Genomic DNA, 12,797 nt, shown 5'->3' with positions numbered 1-12,797 from the left:
CAGTGAATACATATCATTTAATCTATTCCACCATAAATTCTAATAAACAATACTATTACACAAAACTACACGAGAAAAAGGCCCCAGAAAAACACCTTAATTGCACTCTGTTTTCAATTTGGACATTCAAAACTGTAACAGTTAAACATTCATGACGAGCACAATCAAAACGGCGTGCTACGATCATCATGGATCATCACATGATGTGAACCATATTCGAACGCGGACCATTTAGGAAAATAAATATAACACCAAACGCAAATCGTGTATGTCGTATCGAGCCCATTGATAAGTTAACTCACCTGACAATTCTTAGTGCTTTTACTTGTGGGAGAAAAAAGTTAAACAGTTAAACATCATCGCACAATCTGGTTTGCAAACAAAAAAAAAAAAACTACTCGCAGCCGAAAAGCTACCACACCTCGTGCACCCAACAGATCACACATTCACACTTCTGACAAAGTCCAAAGCCCGCTAAAAACCACTACACACAGAGCCTATGCATTCTTGATACAGAAAAAAAACATATACTCATCTGTTTTATTTTGGTTATGCCTATGCCAGCGAAACAAACGCCGACTAGCACAGCGCAACGCTACTCTCTCCGCTCTTCAGGTAGTGCAATTCTCTTCGATCACACCACCATGCACTCCATTTTCGCACGTTAATAATGAACCGCTAGTCAGCGCGACGCACGAAGTTGGCACTCACACTCACGCAACCTAACTTGCCTTACAATTTTCAATTTGATTTCGTGGATAAATTATAACTTCCACTCAAGAAACACTGTGTTTTTCACAAAACCTTCACTTTTCTCACTTAGATGAAGCATCACAGATCACAACTTTACACTTTTTAACAAGTTTGACCCCTAAAATCACTTATAAATCAATGACATTAACGGATAGCTTTCGGGGCACGTATTATCAGTTAGCCTTGTTGCCAGCCTCCTGGATATTTCAAGAATCGAGGTGATGTACAGAAACCAAAAGGCGAGGATGTTGTCATTCCGATAAAACCAATCATTTCGATCGATTTGTCTTTTGACTTTGATCATATCCTATGGCCGATTCGTCGTGCATTTCGGTGCATCATGCAAAGTAGCTTAGACATATTTACGTTGTTGAAAGTCTTAGGTATGGAAGTGAAATCCAACTTTGGTAAATCTCGATCTGTGAGAAGTTAATCGTTATGCGATTCAAAATTTATCGTGAAATTGAAGCTTTTAGTGCGCATTTCTCCAAGCGCCTCTTTTAAATGGTAATTTGAAAGGTCTCGAGGATTTTAATATTATTTTGCAAGTTTGAAAATACTTTTTTATCGAAAATATGCAACCGAAAACAAATTTTCATTAAATACTAGCATTGGAAAAAAAAACAGTCATTGAGGATTTTTGGGAAAATATTCGTGTATTATACATTTGAGTTGAAAATGGCTTTCTAAAAAGGTTTTACTTTTTAGAAAAAAAATATGGCCGAACACAATGTTGCTTTAGTTATATTTTCTTGTTGCATTTATCAAGAAAATATATCCGTGCAATAACAAGGTGCAACATAATGTAGCTATATTGTTTACTAACCGCATTATAAAAACATGAAGTTTTAATTAAGTTTGAGAACACTACCTTACAATACTGCAATATTGCAGTGCTATAAGTAATAATGATTTATTGGAAACTGCACAATTCCATAACGAACCTTTTATGATCTGATTGAAATCTCTTTAATCTTCTCAAAAATTGAAAAAAAAAACAATTAAAGGAACGAATACTAACTGCATGCGAACAAATGCATGTTACTTACAAATATACCTGTCAAATGCCAGAATGTTGTGAACCCCTTGGCGCTATAATTTATGTCAGCACAGAAACCGGGACAAAAACAATTTTTTGTGAAACACACAAAGTTAAATGCTCACGCGCAATGAAAACATCTGGTTGCACTGGCGTATTGTCTGGAAAAACATTCTGATGTACGAATCAGACCCAGTACAAAATGGCGTTTTCAGTAGTACAAACGAGAAAAACTTTGTTGTCGAAACCTGCTTTAACTATTGTTCCCTCGCTTTGGGTGTCGGAAGATACCGTGAAATGGCCACCGAACAACCTTATTTCTCTATCCAGAAATGAGCAGGCTTATCCCGGTAAGGAATGGAAAACACGTAAATGCAAAATTTTGGGACATCGCTCTTCGTATAAACAAGCCGAGCAACTAATTGAGTATTTGGAAGAGATAACGGATTCCGGCGACGCCGTACAACAGAGCAGAGGAACGCGATGCCGACCGCCGAAAAAGCTGGAAAAAATACGAATGAATTTGTACACCTTGAAGCCAAAAAACAAGGTATATTCATTTGATTTATTTTTCTACGTTTCACATTCTGATCAGACTCTGTTTAACAGGCAGCGAATAATTTGTGCATCACTGATGTACAGCTCGAATTAAATGAAATAAATCCAACACCAAATATTGTTATACCAGAAGGTGCAATGGGTAAAGCGGATCAGGCGGACTCGATTGCAGTATGTTTTGGAAGTTTTTTTTTTTTTGTTTTTTTTTTTGTCTACAGTTAAATTATTTTTCCAGATAGAAAATTCCAGTCAAGCAGAATTTTATGTGCAGGATGAAACAGAATTTATTTGTATCAATGAACCGCCTTACCTGACGGAATTAGTACAAACAGATCAATCAAACGGTATCGATGAGGAAAACGATCAGCAAAATTATCAAATTCATGAGTCGGATAGGTTGACTCAAATTGAGGCTAAAATCGATACACAGCAAGCAGTTTTGGAGAAAATACTTTGCTTTATGGCAAATATAAACAAACTTTTGGAGTATCAGCAGCCTGCACGGGAAAAAGAACATGTAGCCAAAGCTGAATTTTTTTCTGAATTCGAAAGCATGAAAAAATTGAAACTGATTAAGAGCTACACGCGCTAGAAGAGTGTCTAAAAAATACAGATTTCGAAGGCAAATATTTCAGGTATTTCCATACAATCTATAACCTCACAGGAAAAAAAGAAGGAGCTCCCTTTTTTCGAACTGCTATAAGAAAATTAATTAATCCTACGGTTTTATTGGATTATTCATGGGAAGGAAATAGTCGTGCTAAACAAAATACGATTGAAGCAACGAAGAATAAAAGTTTCAGGGACAGTTTTCCTCACATAGTTGAGTTTTTGAACCGTGTAGTTAAAGCTGAAGATTGCGAATACACCAAGGAACAAAACGAGAAGGTTTTCAGTGATTTTTTGAGACAAAAACTAACAGAGGTGAAACGATATGGCTCCGGTCAATCAGTGAAACGGGTTGCGTGTAAGCGCAAAAGAAAGATCAACGATTTATTACATACCGCAAGCACAGAAGATGTGGTACACTCGAACGACCAGGATTTGGAAGATGTGTCAACAGACTATTGTTCGCTAATGCAATAAAATTGTTACTAAATCAATTTTGTTAAAATTTAGTGTCATTAGACACCTTGCGTTAGGGTAAACTTATCTTAGCGCTGATGATTTGACGAATAAGTTTGGAAATGTAGAGAAAAGCCTGCGTGTGCAATTTTTAGTTGGAGTTTGATTGATTTATTTTATTTTAACAAATAAATATTCAATAAAAACAATACATAGTCTTTTTCAGGCGAGTTGCTTCTAGAGTTTACAATTCGAATTAAATAAAACAAGTGCTCTTGGATTGTATGAATAAGTGGTACAAATACGGCTTTGGGCTTGTTGTTGTCTTGGGTACATACCATTACCATTTTGCAATACAAATCTTTTAAATCAAACTGTTCACAATTAAAAATAAGGCCGATTATTTGATCATCCCTAAGATGTGATCCACAGTAGCGATCATATCCCCTTATCATTCAATACGAGATCGGTAATCAAAATTTGTATTTGTGTAGGCATGACACGATCACACGACGATCGTGATCCCAATTATATTCACCACTGACCCATCATATCGCGTTCAATTCGAGGGCAGTGGCAGTTCGGTTTTGATAGCGAGAGATAACGCATGTCGTTCAACCATACTAGCAATAAAGTGAGAGAAATTGGCTGAACCTAATCGCTAAAATACAATTTATTTTTCGGAACTAGTTGCGTATTATTTTGAAGTCACCCGCGGTCCTAGTCACTTTCATAAACATTTTTTGGTCCTTCGAGCCGGATACTGTGAACCGGTGGGACTGTACGGTGATTAGCGGACTAGTGAAAGTGCGCGGAACAATCGCCATCGCGATTGCAGTTGGAGTGCTTTGTTGGATATAACGTGGTTACGGTGATGGATTATGGTAGCGGCTAATCAACATGAGGACATCGATCGGCAGCTTGGACGAGCTCAGCTACTACAAAGTCAGCTGTCAGAGGGAAGTTAACATTTGCATGAGATCTGTGGTGGCATCAAGCATGTGATGCTCATCAAAAAAGGGTAGAAAATTAAAATGATTTGGTGAAAACTGGTACTTTCATTGCATGCGAATTTTGTGATCCCTGCTTAGATTGACGGTTGGTCTTGGTTCTGCTGGCTATAATTTCGCTCGGTTGTTCACCTGGTTGGTTCCCCTCGCTGCAGTCAAATTGGGTTGATTCATTTTCTGTCATCCGTGGGACGTCGAGTCGAATCGCGATCGCGTATTGTCAACGGTGAATCAAAGTGAAACATTTTTTATGGAATATTAATAATAGACTAACTGAAGTGAAGGTATACTAACATAGTGAACATTACCATTTGATATATTAGTTCGAGAGTGCAAAAATATTAAGTATGGCTAGTGATTTGCGTGATTTAAAAAGGCAGGAGAGGCAGTTGTTGGCAACGTTCGAGGGTGCCAGAAAGTTTTTACAGAAACTCAAAGCAGAGAAACATATAGGGCAAGTTGAGAGTCGCCTAGAGCTTCTTGAAACGGCAATGAAAAAGTTTTACACCGTTCGTATAAAAATAGAATTGCTGGTCGAGGAAGCTGACGAAAAAGAATCAACTGACTCTAAAGAAGCTGCAGCTGAACGGGCTACGCGGGTGCAGATGCTTGCTGAAAGGCGTGAGGCCGAAAATGTCGAGGTAATGCAATCTACAGAAGACCTTTATTGTGAGCTTAAGTCATCGTTGCAAGCTCTGCTTCCCAAACCGATCGACCAGCCAGTGTCGTGTCCTACACCGACCATAGTACAGGCTGCTCCCGAGGCGATGTCAAGGGTCAAACTCCCCGAGATACGGCTGCCTAGCTTTAATGGTAGAACTAGTAATTGGGTTACATTTCGAGATATGTTCCAAAGCCTGATTCACAACAATAATCAACTCAGTGCGATGGACAAGTTTTCGTATCTTCGCTCATCCCTTGTAGGAGAATCCCTTCAGGAAATTGAATCCATCGAGATGACGGTAGCCAACTATGAAATCGCATGGGATCTGCTAAAGAAGCGCTACGAGAACCGCAAATTAATAGTAAAAGCGCATCTTGATGCATTGTTTGCTGTGGAGCCAATGAAGCGGGAGAGTTACGACGGATTAAACCAAGTGATTAGCGAGTTCGATAAAAACTTGCAAATGTTGGAAAAGGTGGGAGAAAATTCTTCGCAATGGAGCACTGTTTTGGCACATATGATGTGTTCGAGATTGGATCAAATCACGCTGCGACACTGGGAATCGCATCATAGCTCGAAAGAAGTTCCAAAATACGACGAGCTAGTTAGTTTTCTTCGGAATCATTGCTCCGTCCTTCAATCAATCGCTCCGCTGAGACCAGCACATGCGGAGGTGAAGAAGTCGAAGTTCACCGTTGTTCATGCGTCAACACAGTCGTTTAAACGATGCCCATTTTGTGGCGAGAGCCCGCATTCCGCTTTCAAGTGCCAGAAATTTTTGAAGATGAGAGTTAGTGAACGATATAAGAAGGTGAAACGAAGTGGGTTGTGTTTGAATTGTTTTTCCCCCACGCATTTGGTTCGAGTGTGCACAAGAGGTGTGTGCCAGCAGACGAAACACCACACGCTTCTGCATAACGCGCCATCGTCTGGTGAAAGGTCTGCAACGTCAGCAGCATCGCAGAATGATTCCTCCGTCCCACGAGTCAAATATGGTCCCCAGGCAATGAACACACCGCAAACACAATCACAAGCCCAGAACCAAACCACACCTACTCAGCACACAAGTCAATCTACAAGCTCATACCCTATTGCCAACACAAATTCGCAACATACACCAAACACCACAGATCAAGTAATCAAATCCAACTGCTTCAATACCAACATCTTTGCCTCGACAAGGCAAGTTTTACTCTCCACCGCCATAGTGCGTGTGTCAGACATGTATGGAAATGTCCAGCTAGCCAGGGCATTATTGGACTCCTGCTCGGAGTATTGCTTTATAACCACAAACCTCTCTCAAAAGTTGAAGTTAGTGGAAGGTGCCAGCTACCTGTCTGTAGCAGGTATTGGTGGTTCTGTAGTCAAATCTACAAGAAAGGTTGAAGCAACAATTGCGGCTCGATCATTCTCAATTTCATCATACGTGGAAACTGTTCAATTACATGTACTTTCAAGGCTCACATCCAAACTACCCTTGCATGCAGTGAATTTGCAGAAATTGGCGATTCCGGATACCATAACACTCGCAGATCCTGAATTTCATCAACCGGGTCCGAAAGACCTCATCATTGGGGCGGAATACTACTACGATTTACTGATGAATGAGCGGATGAAGCTTACAGATGACGGACCCACTCTTCAGAAAACTGTTTTAGGATGGGTTGTATCGGGTCGTATCCCTGGTAGTAAACTTGAAGTTCCTAGAACCATTACTCACTCGGGTTCGACACATGATCTTCGGGAGCTGCTAGCAAAATTTTGGGAAGTAGAATCATGCAACATCAAGAGTACGCATTCAGTAGAAGAATCGACCTGTGAAGAACTCTATGAACGCACGACGGTACGTGACAGTGAAGGAAAATTTGTAGTAACACTTCCCAAGAAGGACTACGTAATTAGTCAGTTAGGGGATTCAAAACCCATCGCACTGAAAAGGTTCTACGGACTGGAGAGACGATTCGCTACGAACGAGGAGTTGAGAATTATGTACAGTACCTTTATGAATGAATACATCTCCATGGGTCATATGCAACAAGTACACGAGGAAGCGAGTGACTATCCCTCGTACTACATGCCTCATCATGCGGTCTTAAAACCCGATAGCACAACAACTAAGCTGTGGGTTGTATTCGACGCTTCCTGTCGTACATCTTCGGGAATATCCTTAAACGACGAACTCATGGTAGGACCCGTTGTGCAGGAAGATTTACTCTCCATCATTCTTCGGTTTCGATTTCGTCAATTCGTATTGGTGGCAGATGTTGCCAAAATGTACCGTATGGTAAAGGTAGTCGATGCTGATCAATCACTTCAGCGCATACTATGGAGAAGTTCTCCAACCGAACCTGTCAAGTCCTTCCAATTAACCACTGTTACATACGGGACAGCCTCGGCGCCGTATCTGGCAACCAAAAGCCTTCAAAAGTTGGCATCTGAAGGAGAAGCCACAACCAAAGCTGCAGCGAGAGTAATCAAAAAGGACTTTTACGTCGATGACATGCTGACAGGTACAGATGATTTGGAAGAGGCAAAGGCACTAGCAGCAGAAATCATACAGCTCATGAATTCAGCAGGCTTCACGTTGAGGAAGTGGAACTCCAACAACGCAGAACTCCTATCGACTATACCACAGATTCTGAGGGACGATCGAGCTACTCTCGCACTTGATTCGTCTACGTCACCCATAAAAACGTTGGGGCTGATATGGCAACCAGCTTCCGACAATTTTCTATTTGTTGTTCCTCAGTGGAACCCTGAGCCAACAATCACCAAACGGGTGGTACTTTCGGATACAGCACGTATATTTGACCCCCTTGGCTTGATCGGTCCTGTCACAGTTCTGGCTAAAATTTTCTTGCAGGATTTGTGGAAGCATAAGGCCGATTGGGATGTTCCGTTACCAGAAGATCTTCAAACATTCTGGAATGAATACCGCAGGAATATCGCAGCTCTCGAATCCCTGACGGTTCCAAGATGGACATGCTACACCAACGATTTAAGATCGGTAGAGCTACACGGTTTTTGCGACGCTTCGGAGGCAGCCTATGGGGCTTGTCTATATCTGCGGTGTGAGATGGAAGATGGCTCAGTCACTGTGCGTTTGATCACCTCTAAATCTCGCGTTGCTCCTTTGGAAGACCTCTCTCGCAAAAAGAAAAAACTCTCCATTCCTCGCTTAGAACTCTCTTCAGCTTACTTCTTAGTCATCTATATGAAAAACTGCGAAGTAGCATAGAATTACCCGCTAACGCCTATTTCTGGACAGACTCGATGATTGTAAAGTGTTGGTTATCTTCACTGCCGTCCCGGTGGCAGATATTTATAGCGAATCGTGTATCAGAAACACAGCATATCACCAAAAATGGAGTATGGAGTCACGTTGCTGGTGTTGAGAATCCAGCGGATATCATTTCGCGAGGAATGACACCGGTACAGCTTCAATATCAATCTTTGTGGTTCAATGGTCCGTTGTGGTTGCGTCAAGATCATGCTACTTGGCCGAATTCATCAGAAACACAACTTGATTTAGATAAATCACTGTTAGAGGAGAGAACATCAGCTCTTCCCGTTCGAGTAATGACCGCTTGTGAAATTTTCACGTTACGTTCGTCGCTGCCAGAACTCATCAGATTGGTTGGCTGGTTACGTCGCTTCATGTACAACTCGGCAAAAAGAAATCGCGAGAACCTACGCACAGGTGACTTGTCCTCGATTGAATACAATGAAGCAGAAAATGCGCTCGTACGTGTATCTCAGCATGAGAGTTTTCCAGAAGAAATTTCGGCCCTTTCCAAGGGAAAACCACTAAAGTCGTCTTCAATAATATTGTCGACAAACCCCCGCCTGACGGATGGTATACTTCGTGTTGGCGGCCGGTTAAGTCACGCACCCGTGTCAGAGACCCGTAGGCATCCCATAATTTTACATCATCAACATCCGCTAACGAAGCTAGTACTTGAGCACTATCACCGTAAACATTTTCACGCTGGGCAGCAGTTGTTGATAGCTACAGTACGCGAGAAATTTTGGCCCCTTCGTATTCGCAGTCTCGCTCGCCAGGTAATTCATCGCTGTATCTCCTGTTACCGAAGCAAACCAACGAATCACGAACAGTTAATGGCCGATTTACCATCGGTACGTGTAACACCTGGAGCAGTATTTTCGTCGGTTGGACTAGACTTCTACGGTCCATTTCAAATTAAATACCCAGGTCGTAAAGGAATTCCAATCAAAACCTTCGTATGCATTTTTGTCTGTCTAGTGACCAAGGCAGTGCACATGGAAGTTGTGGCAGATTTATCTACACAAGCATTTATAGCTGCCTTGAAACGATTCGTTGCGATTCGTGGGAAGCCCCATATCATCATGTGCGATAATGCTACCAATTTCATTGGAGCAAACAGAGAACTCGAAAAATTACGGTCACAGCTTAGCGAACAGCAGTTCCAGTACACCACTAGCAAGTTTGCTGAAGAGGAAGGAATTGATTTCAAGTTCATCCCGCCTCGCCCCCCCAATTTTGGAGGACTATGGGAGGCGGCCGTTAAGTCCTTCAAGACCCATTTTCGTAAAACCATCGGAATCCAAACACTAACGTACGATGAGCTACACACCGTGGTTCAGCAAATTTCAGCCATCCTCAATTCTAGACCGTTGACACCACTGAGCACTGATCCGAACGATTTTTCGGTGCTAACCCCAGGTCATTTCCTGATAGGCAGACCACTCACGGCAATTCCGGAGCCAGATTTGCAAGAAATACCAGAAAATCGTTTATCGCACTGGCAACAAACGCAAGCCTTCGTACAGCAACTGTGGCGAAAATGGAAATCACAATACCTCTCCGATTTGCACAACAGAACTAAATGGACTCAAAGACGTGACAACATTAAGGTTGGAACCATGGTCCTGGTTAAAGAGGACAATTCACCTCCTCAGAAGTGGCGGTTGGGAAGAATAGTCAACATATTCTCGGGCCAAGATGGAAACATTCGGGTGGTAGCCGTCCGGACTAAAGATGGTGTCTTCACAAGAGGCATCTCGAAGATTTGCATCCTCCCTATTCGGGATAACGATATGTCCCACACAGAAGAGCGTTAGTCTTCGGGGCATTGGTGCTGCGGCACCGCGGAGGTCTCCAAGCGGAGGTCCTCCGCATTCCAGTTAAGTAGTTGTTTAATATTAATTTGCAAAAAACTCAAGAAATGTTCATCTCCCGTAGCCACCTTGTCCCGGGTTCCGGGGCAATTGTCGCCAAGAAGTCATCATTAGTTCATCATAAAAGCCAGTCCGTTTAATCATCTTGTACTTAGTCTGCCCTGTGACGTCCAGCATGTTTTTGGGTCTCGGTTGGTTTTGGTATCGCACACAATTTATTCTTTAGTTTCACATGATGTCAGCGCTGCAGCAAACGTAGGACTCTTCTGAGCACTGTGCGCACAGCCTCCGCTCCAGGCAAGTCATGTTAAAGTGCTCATTTTCGGTTTAAAAAGCACCCTCTCATTTGTAGCAACGTGTGATGCCATCATTCCCCAACCGAGAAGGATGTCAGTAGGAGTAAAAGCACCCTCGAGCAGTTATGCACACTCATCAGTGCATCCCTAGAAGGCAACATCAGCAACCAGTTGCAGCCTCCAGCACGCAATATACATAGCAGCATATAATCTTCAGTCCACTAGTAGATCACCCAGGCGTCGATCCGAAAGTAGCAGATAGCAAGACGTCAATCCGAAAAGGTAGCAGTTACCTCGTCGTGAAGCAGACGCGATCCTGTCATCAAGTAGAAAGCAACCAGTTCCTCATTGGTCATCGGCGATGTGCATTTCCGCACGGAAGCAGCACAACAAGTATACAGTCCACCCAAGATATTTTCGAGCACTATGTCCAACAGAAAAAGGGACATTTATTAGCCATAAGCGAATCAGATATCGAATTGCAACAGAGAAATAACAATTAGTTAGTTAAAGTTTTTGCTGAATAAGATAGTTTAATATTTGAAATTTAATAATTTCAAGGCGGCCGGAATGTTCACAATTAAAAATAAGGCCGATTATTTGATCATCCCTAAGATGTGATCCACAGTAGCGATCATTTCCCCTTATCATTCAATACGAGATCGGTAATCAAAATTTGTATTTGTGTAGGCATGACACGATCACACGACGATCGTGATCCCAATTATATTCACCACTGACCCATCATATCGCGTTCAATTCGAGGGCAGTGGCAGTTCGGTTTTGATAGCGAGAGATAACGCATGTCGTTCAACCATACTAGCAATAAAGTGAGAGAAAATGGCTGAACCTAATCGCTAAAATACAATTTATTTTTCGGAACTAGTTGCGTATTATTTTGAAGTCACCCGCGGTCCTAGTCACTTTCATAAACACAAACAATGCAGGTTCATTTAATGTTAAGAACAATAAATCTGTGAAGAAGATGATCGAACGGGCTTAAAAAAATAATCATTTATATTTGATAAAGAAGCTCCATATAGTTTAATGAAGTTATCGGTAGACATTTTAATAATATACTTTACAGAGACTAACTTAAAGTCTTTCGTACAAATCCAACTATCGGAAGACGATTCAGTATTGATACAAAAATCTTCAAAATGAACAAAGAGATAGACTGACGCAAAAGAAAAATCTAAAAGTGTTTGAATTTTTGGATCAACATTACATGAGTTTGAGCAGCGGTGTTTCAAAGTTGGGTTTAGCCTGTTTCGTCGAGAATGCATCGTTTTAGTTTTAAGTGTGATTGATTGTTCTTCAGTTATTCTTCGCGAAATTTGCGACAAAGGTGAATTGCCACTTCGTAACATGCTTTTCAAATTATACAGTTCAGACTCAAAAGGATAACCGTCGAATGATTCAAGTGGGCCATATCTCTCAACATCGTCAACAAGATGTACCAGATTGTGCATATTACTGCAAAACATTTGAGGCCCGTATAGTATTTTGACCCCTTTTAAAAAATCAAATATAATATTTCGTGCAATACAGTAGTTATCCCTGCTTTGATCGTATCTAGAACAAATATAAATTGCGCAGTACAAATTAAGGAAATTGTGAAATATATCTTTTTCAACAGAAAACCTGTTAATCACAACAACACTCGTATACATGAAAAATTACCCTAATTCTGTTCCCTTCCAACGCGATAAATGCTCTAAGCCTCGACCTTGACGTCTAATTTCTCTGGGTAACTTGGTAATTTTAAGAAAGTTTGAAACCTGCTCAATTTCTTTTGTTGACCATTTAGCCTTATAATTGTTCATTGTTCCTGTTTTCTAGCCACTTAAAAACCGTTTCGTAATACCTAAATCAATCAGGTGTAAAGCATCACCTATTGGAAAATCTTTAATCATATCTAAATCGTTGATTTTTTCCAAAACGCTATCAAATTTATGATGACCTTCATACTTCCTGGCACGAAAGCTTTCATCATTGCGAAGTTGTGCATTTAACTCCGGGAAAATCATCGTGTTAGCAGTAAATGAATACTCGCCTTCAGTAACACACTTCAAGCAAGAGCTATACCCGTTATGACCAATCACACCTGTACAAAGACAAAGTAAATGCAAATTATTTATGAAATTGAATTTTTATATATTTACCTCTAAGCATTGATCGGGCTGGAGTATCGCATATGAAGCACCTCAGTATAAATGATATATTTACACCATTAGCTACTCTACCGTTTG

General features: G+C 41.2%; 3 protein-coding genes across 3 annotated transcripts; all 3 read left to right on the top strand.

Moving 5' to 3' along the window:
- The first annotated feature begins 534 nt into the window (after positions 1–534).
- LOC129732738 (uncharacterized) lies at positions 535–3,716 on the top strand. Its single transcript, XM_055693899.1, has 3 exons — positions 535–2,342; positions 2,402–2,521; positions 2,586–3,716. Exons 1-3 carry the CDS (start codon positions 1,995–1,997, stop codon positions 2,940–2,942), a joined length of 825 nt encoding a protein of 274 aa, XP_055549874.1. The 5' UTR covers positions 535–1,994; the 3' UTR covers positions 2,943–3,716.
- A 1,056-nt stretch (positions 3,717–4,772) lies between these two features.
- LOC129718167 (uncharacterized) lies at positions 4,773–8,327 on the top strand. Its single transcript, XM_055668626.1, has one exon. The coding sequence runs from the start codon at positions 4,773–4,775 to the stop codon at positions 8,325–8,327; it is 3,555 nt and encodes a 1,184-aa protein (XP_055524601.1).
- A 185-nt stretch (positions 8,328–8,512) lies between these two features.
- LOC129718121 (uncharacterized) lies at positions 8,513–10,192 on the top strand. Its single transcript, XM_055668553.1, has one exon. The coding sequence runs from the start codon at positions 8,513–8,515 to the stop codon at positions 10,190–10,192; it is 1,680 nt and encodes a 559-aa protein (XP_055524528.1).
- The last annotated feature ends 2,605 nt before the right edge of the window (positions 10,193–12,797 follow it).

This window comes from Wyeomyia smithii, chromosome 1 (assembly GCF_029784165.1).
Source record: "Wyeomyia smithii strain HCP4-BCI-WySm-NY-G18 chromosome 1, ASM2978416v1, whole genome shotgun sequence".
In the NCBI taxonomy this organism is placed as follows: Eukaryota; Metazoa; Arthropoda; class Insecta; order Diptera; family Culicidae; genus Wyeomyia; species Wyeomyia smithii.
The sequence above is the reverse complement of the archived record's forward strand: the minus strand, read 5'-3'. Positions and strand labels throughout refer to the sequence as shown.

Bases quoted from the DNA above. Each gene is read 5' to 3' on its own strand.
- LOC129718121 (XM_055668553.1), top strand. From the start codon at position 8,513: ATGACACCGGTACAGCTTCAATATCAATCTTTGTGGTTCAATGGTCCG.
- LOC129732738 (XM_055693899.1), top strand. From the start codon at position 1,995: ATGGCGTTTTCAGTAGTACAAACGAGAAAAACTTTGTTGTCGAAACCT. The intron at 2,343-2,401 runs GTATATTCATTT...TCTGTTTAACAG, and splicing joins CCTTGAAGCCAAAAAACAAG to GCAGCGAATAATTTGTGCAT. The intron at 2,522-2,585 runs GTATGTTTTGGA...TTATTTTTCCAG, and splicing joins ATCAGGCGGACTCGATTGCA to ATAGAAAATTCCAGTCAAGC.
- LOC129718167 (XM_055668626.1), top strand. From the start codon at position 4,773: ATGGCTAGTGATTTGCGTGATTTAAAAAGGCAGGAGAGGCAGTTGTTG.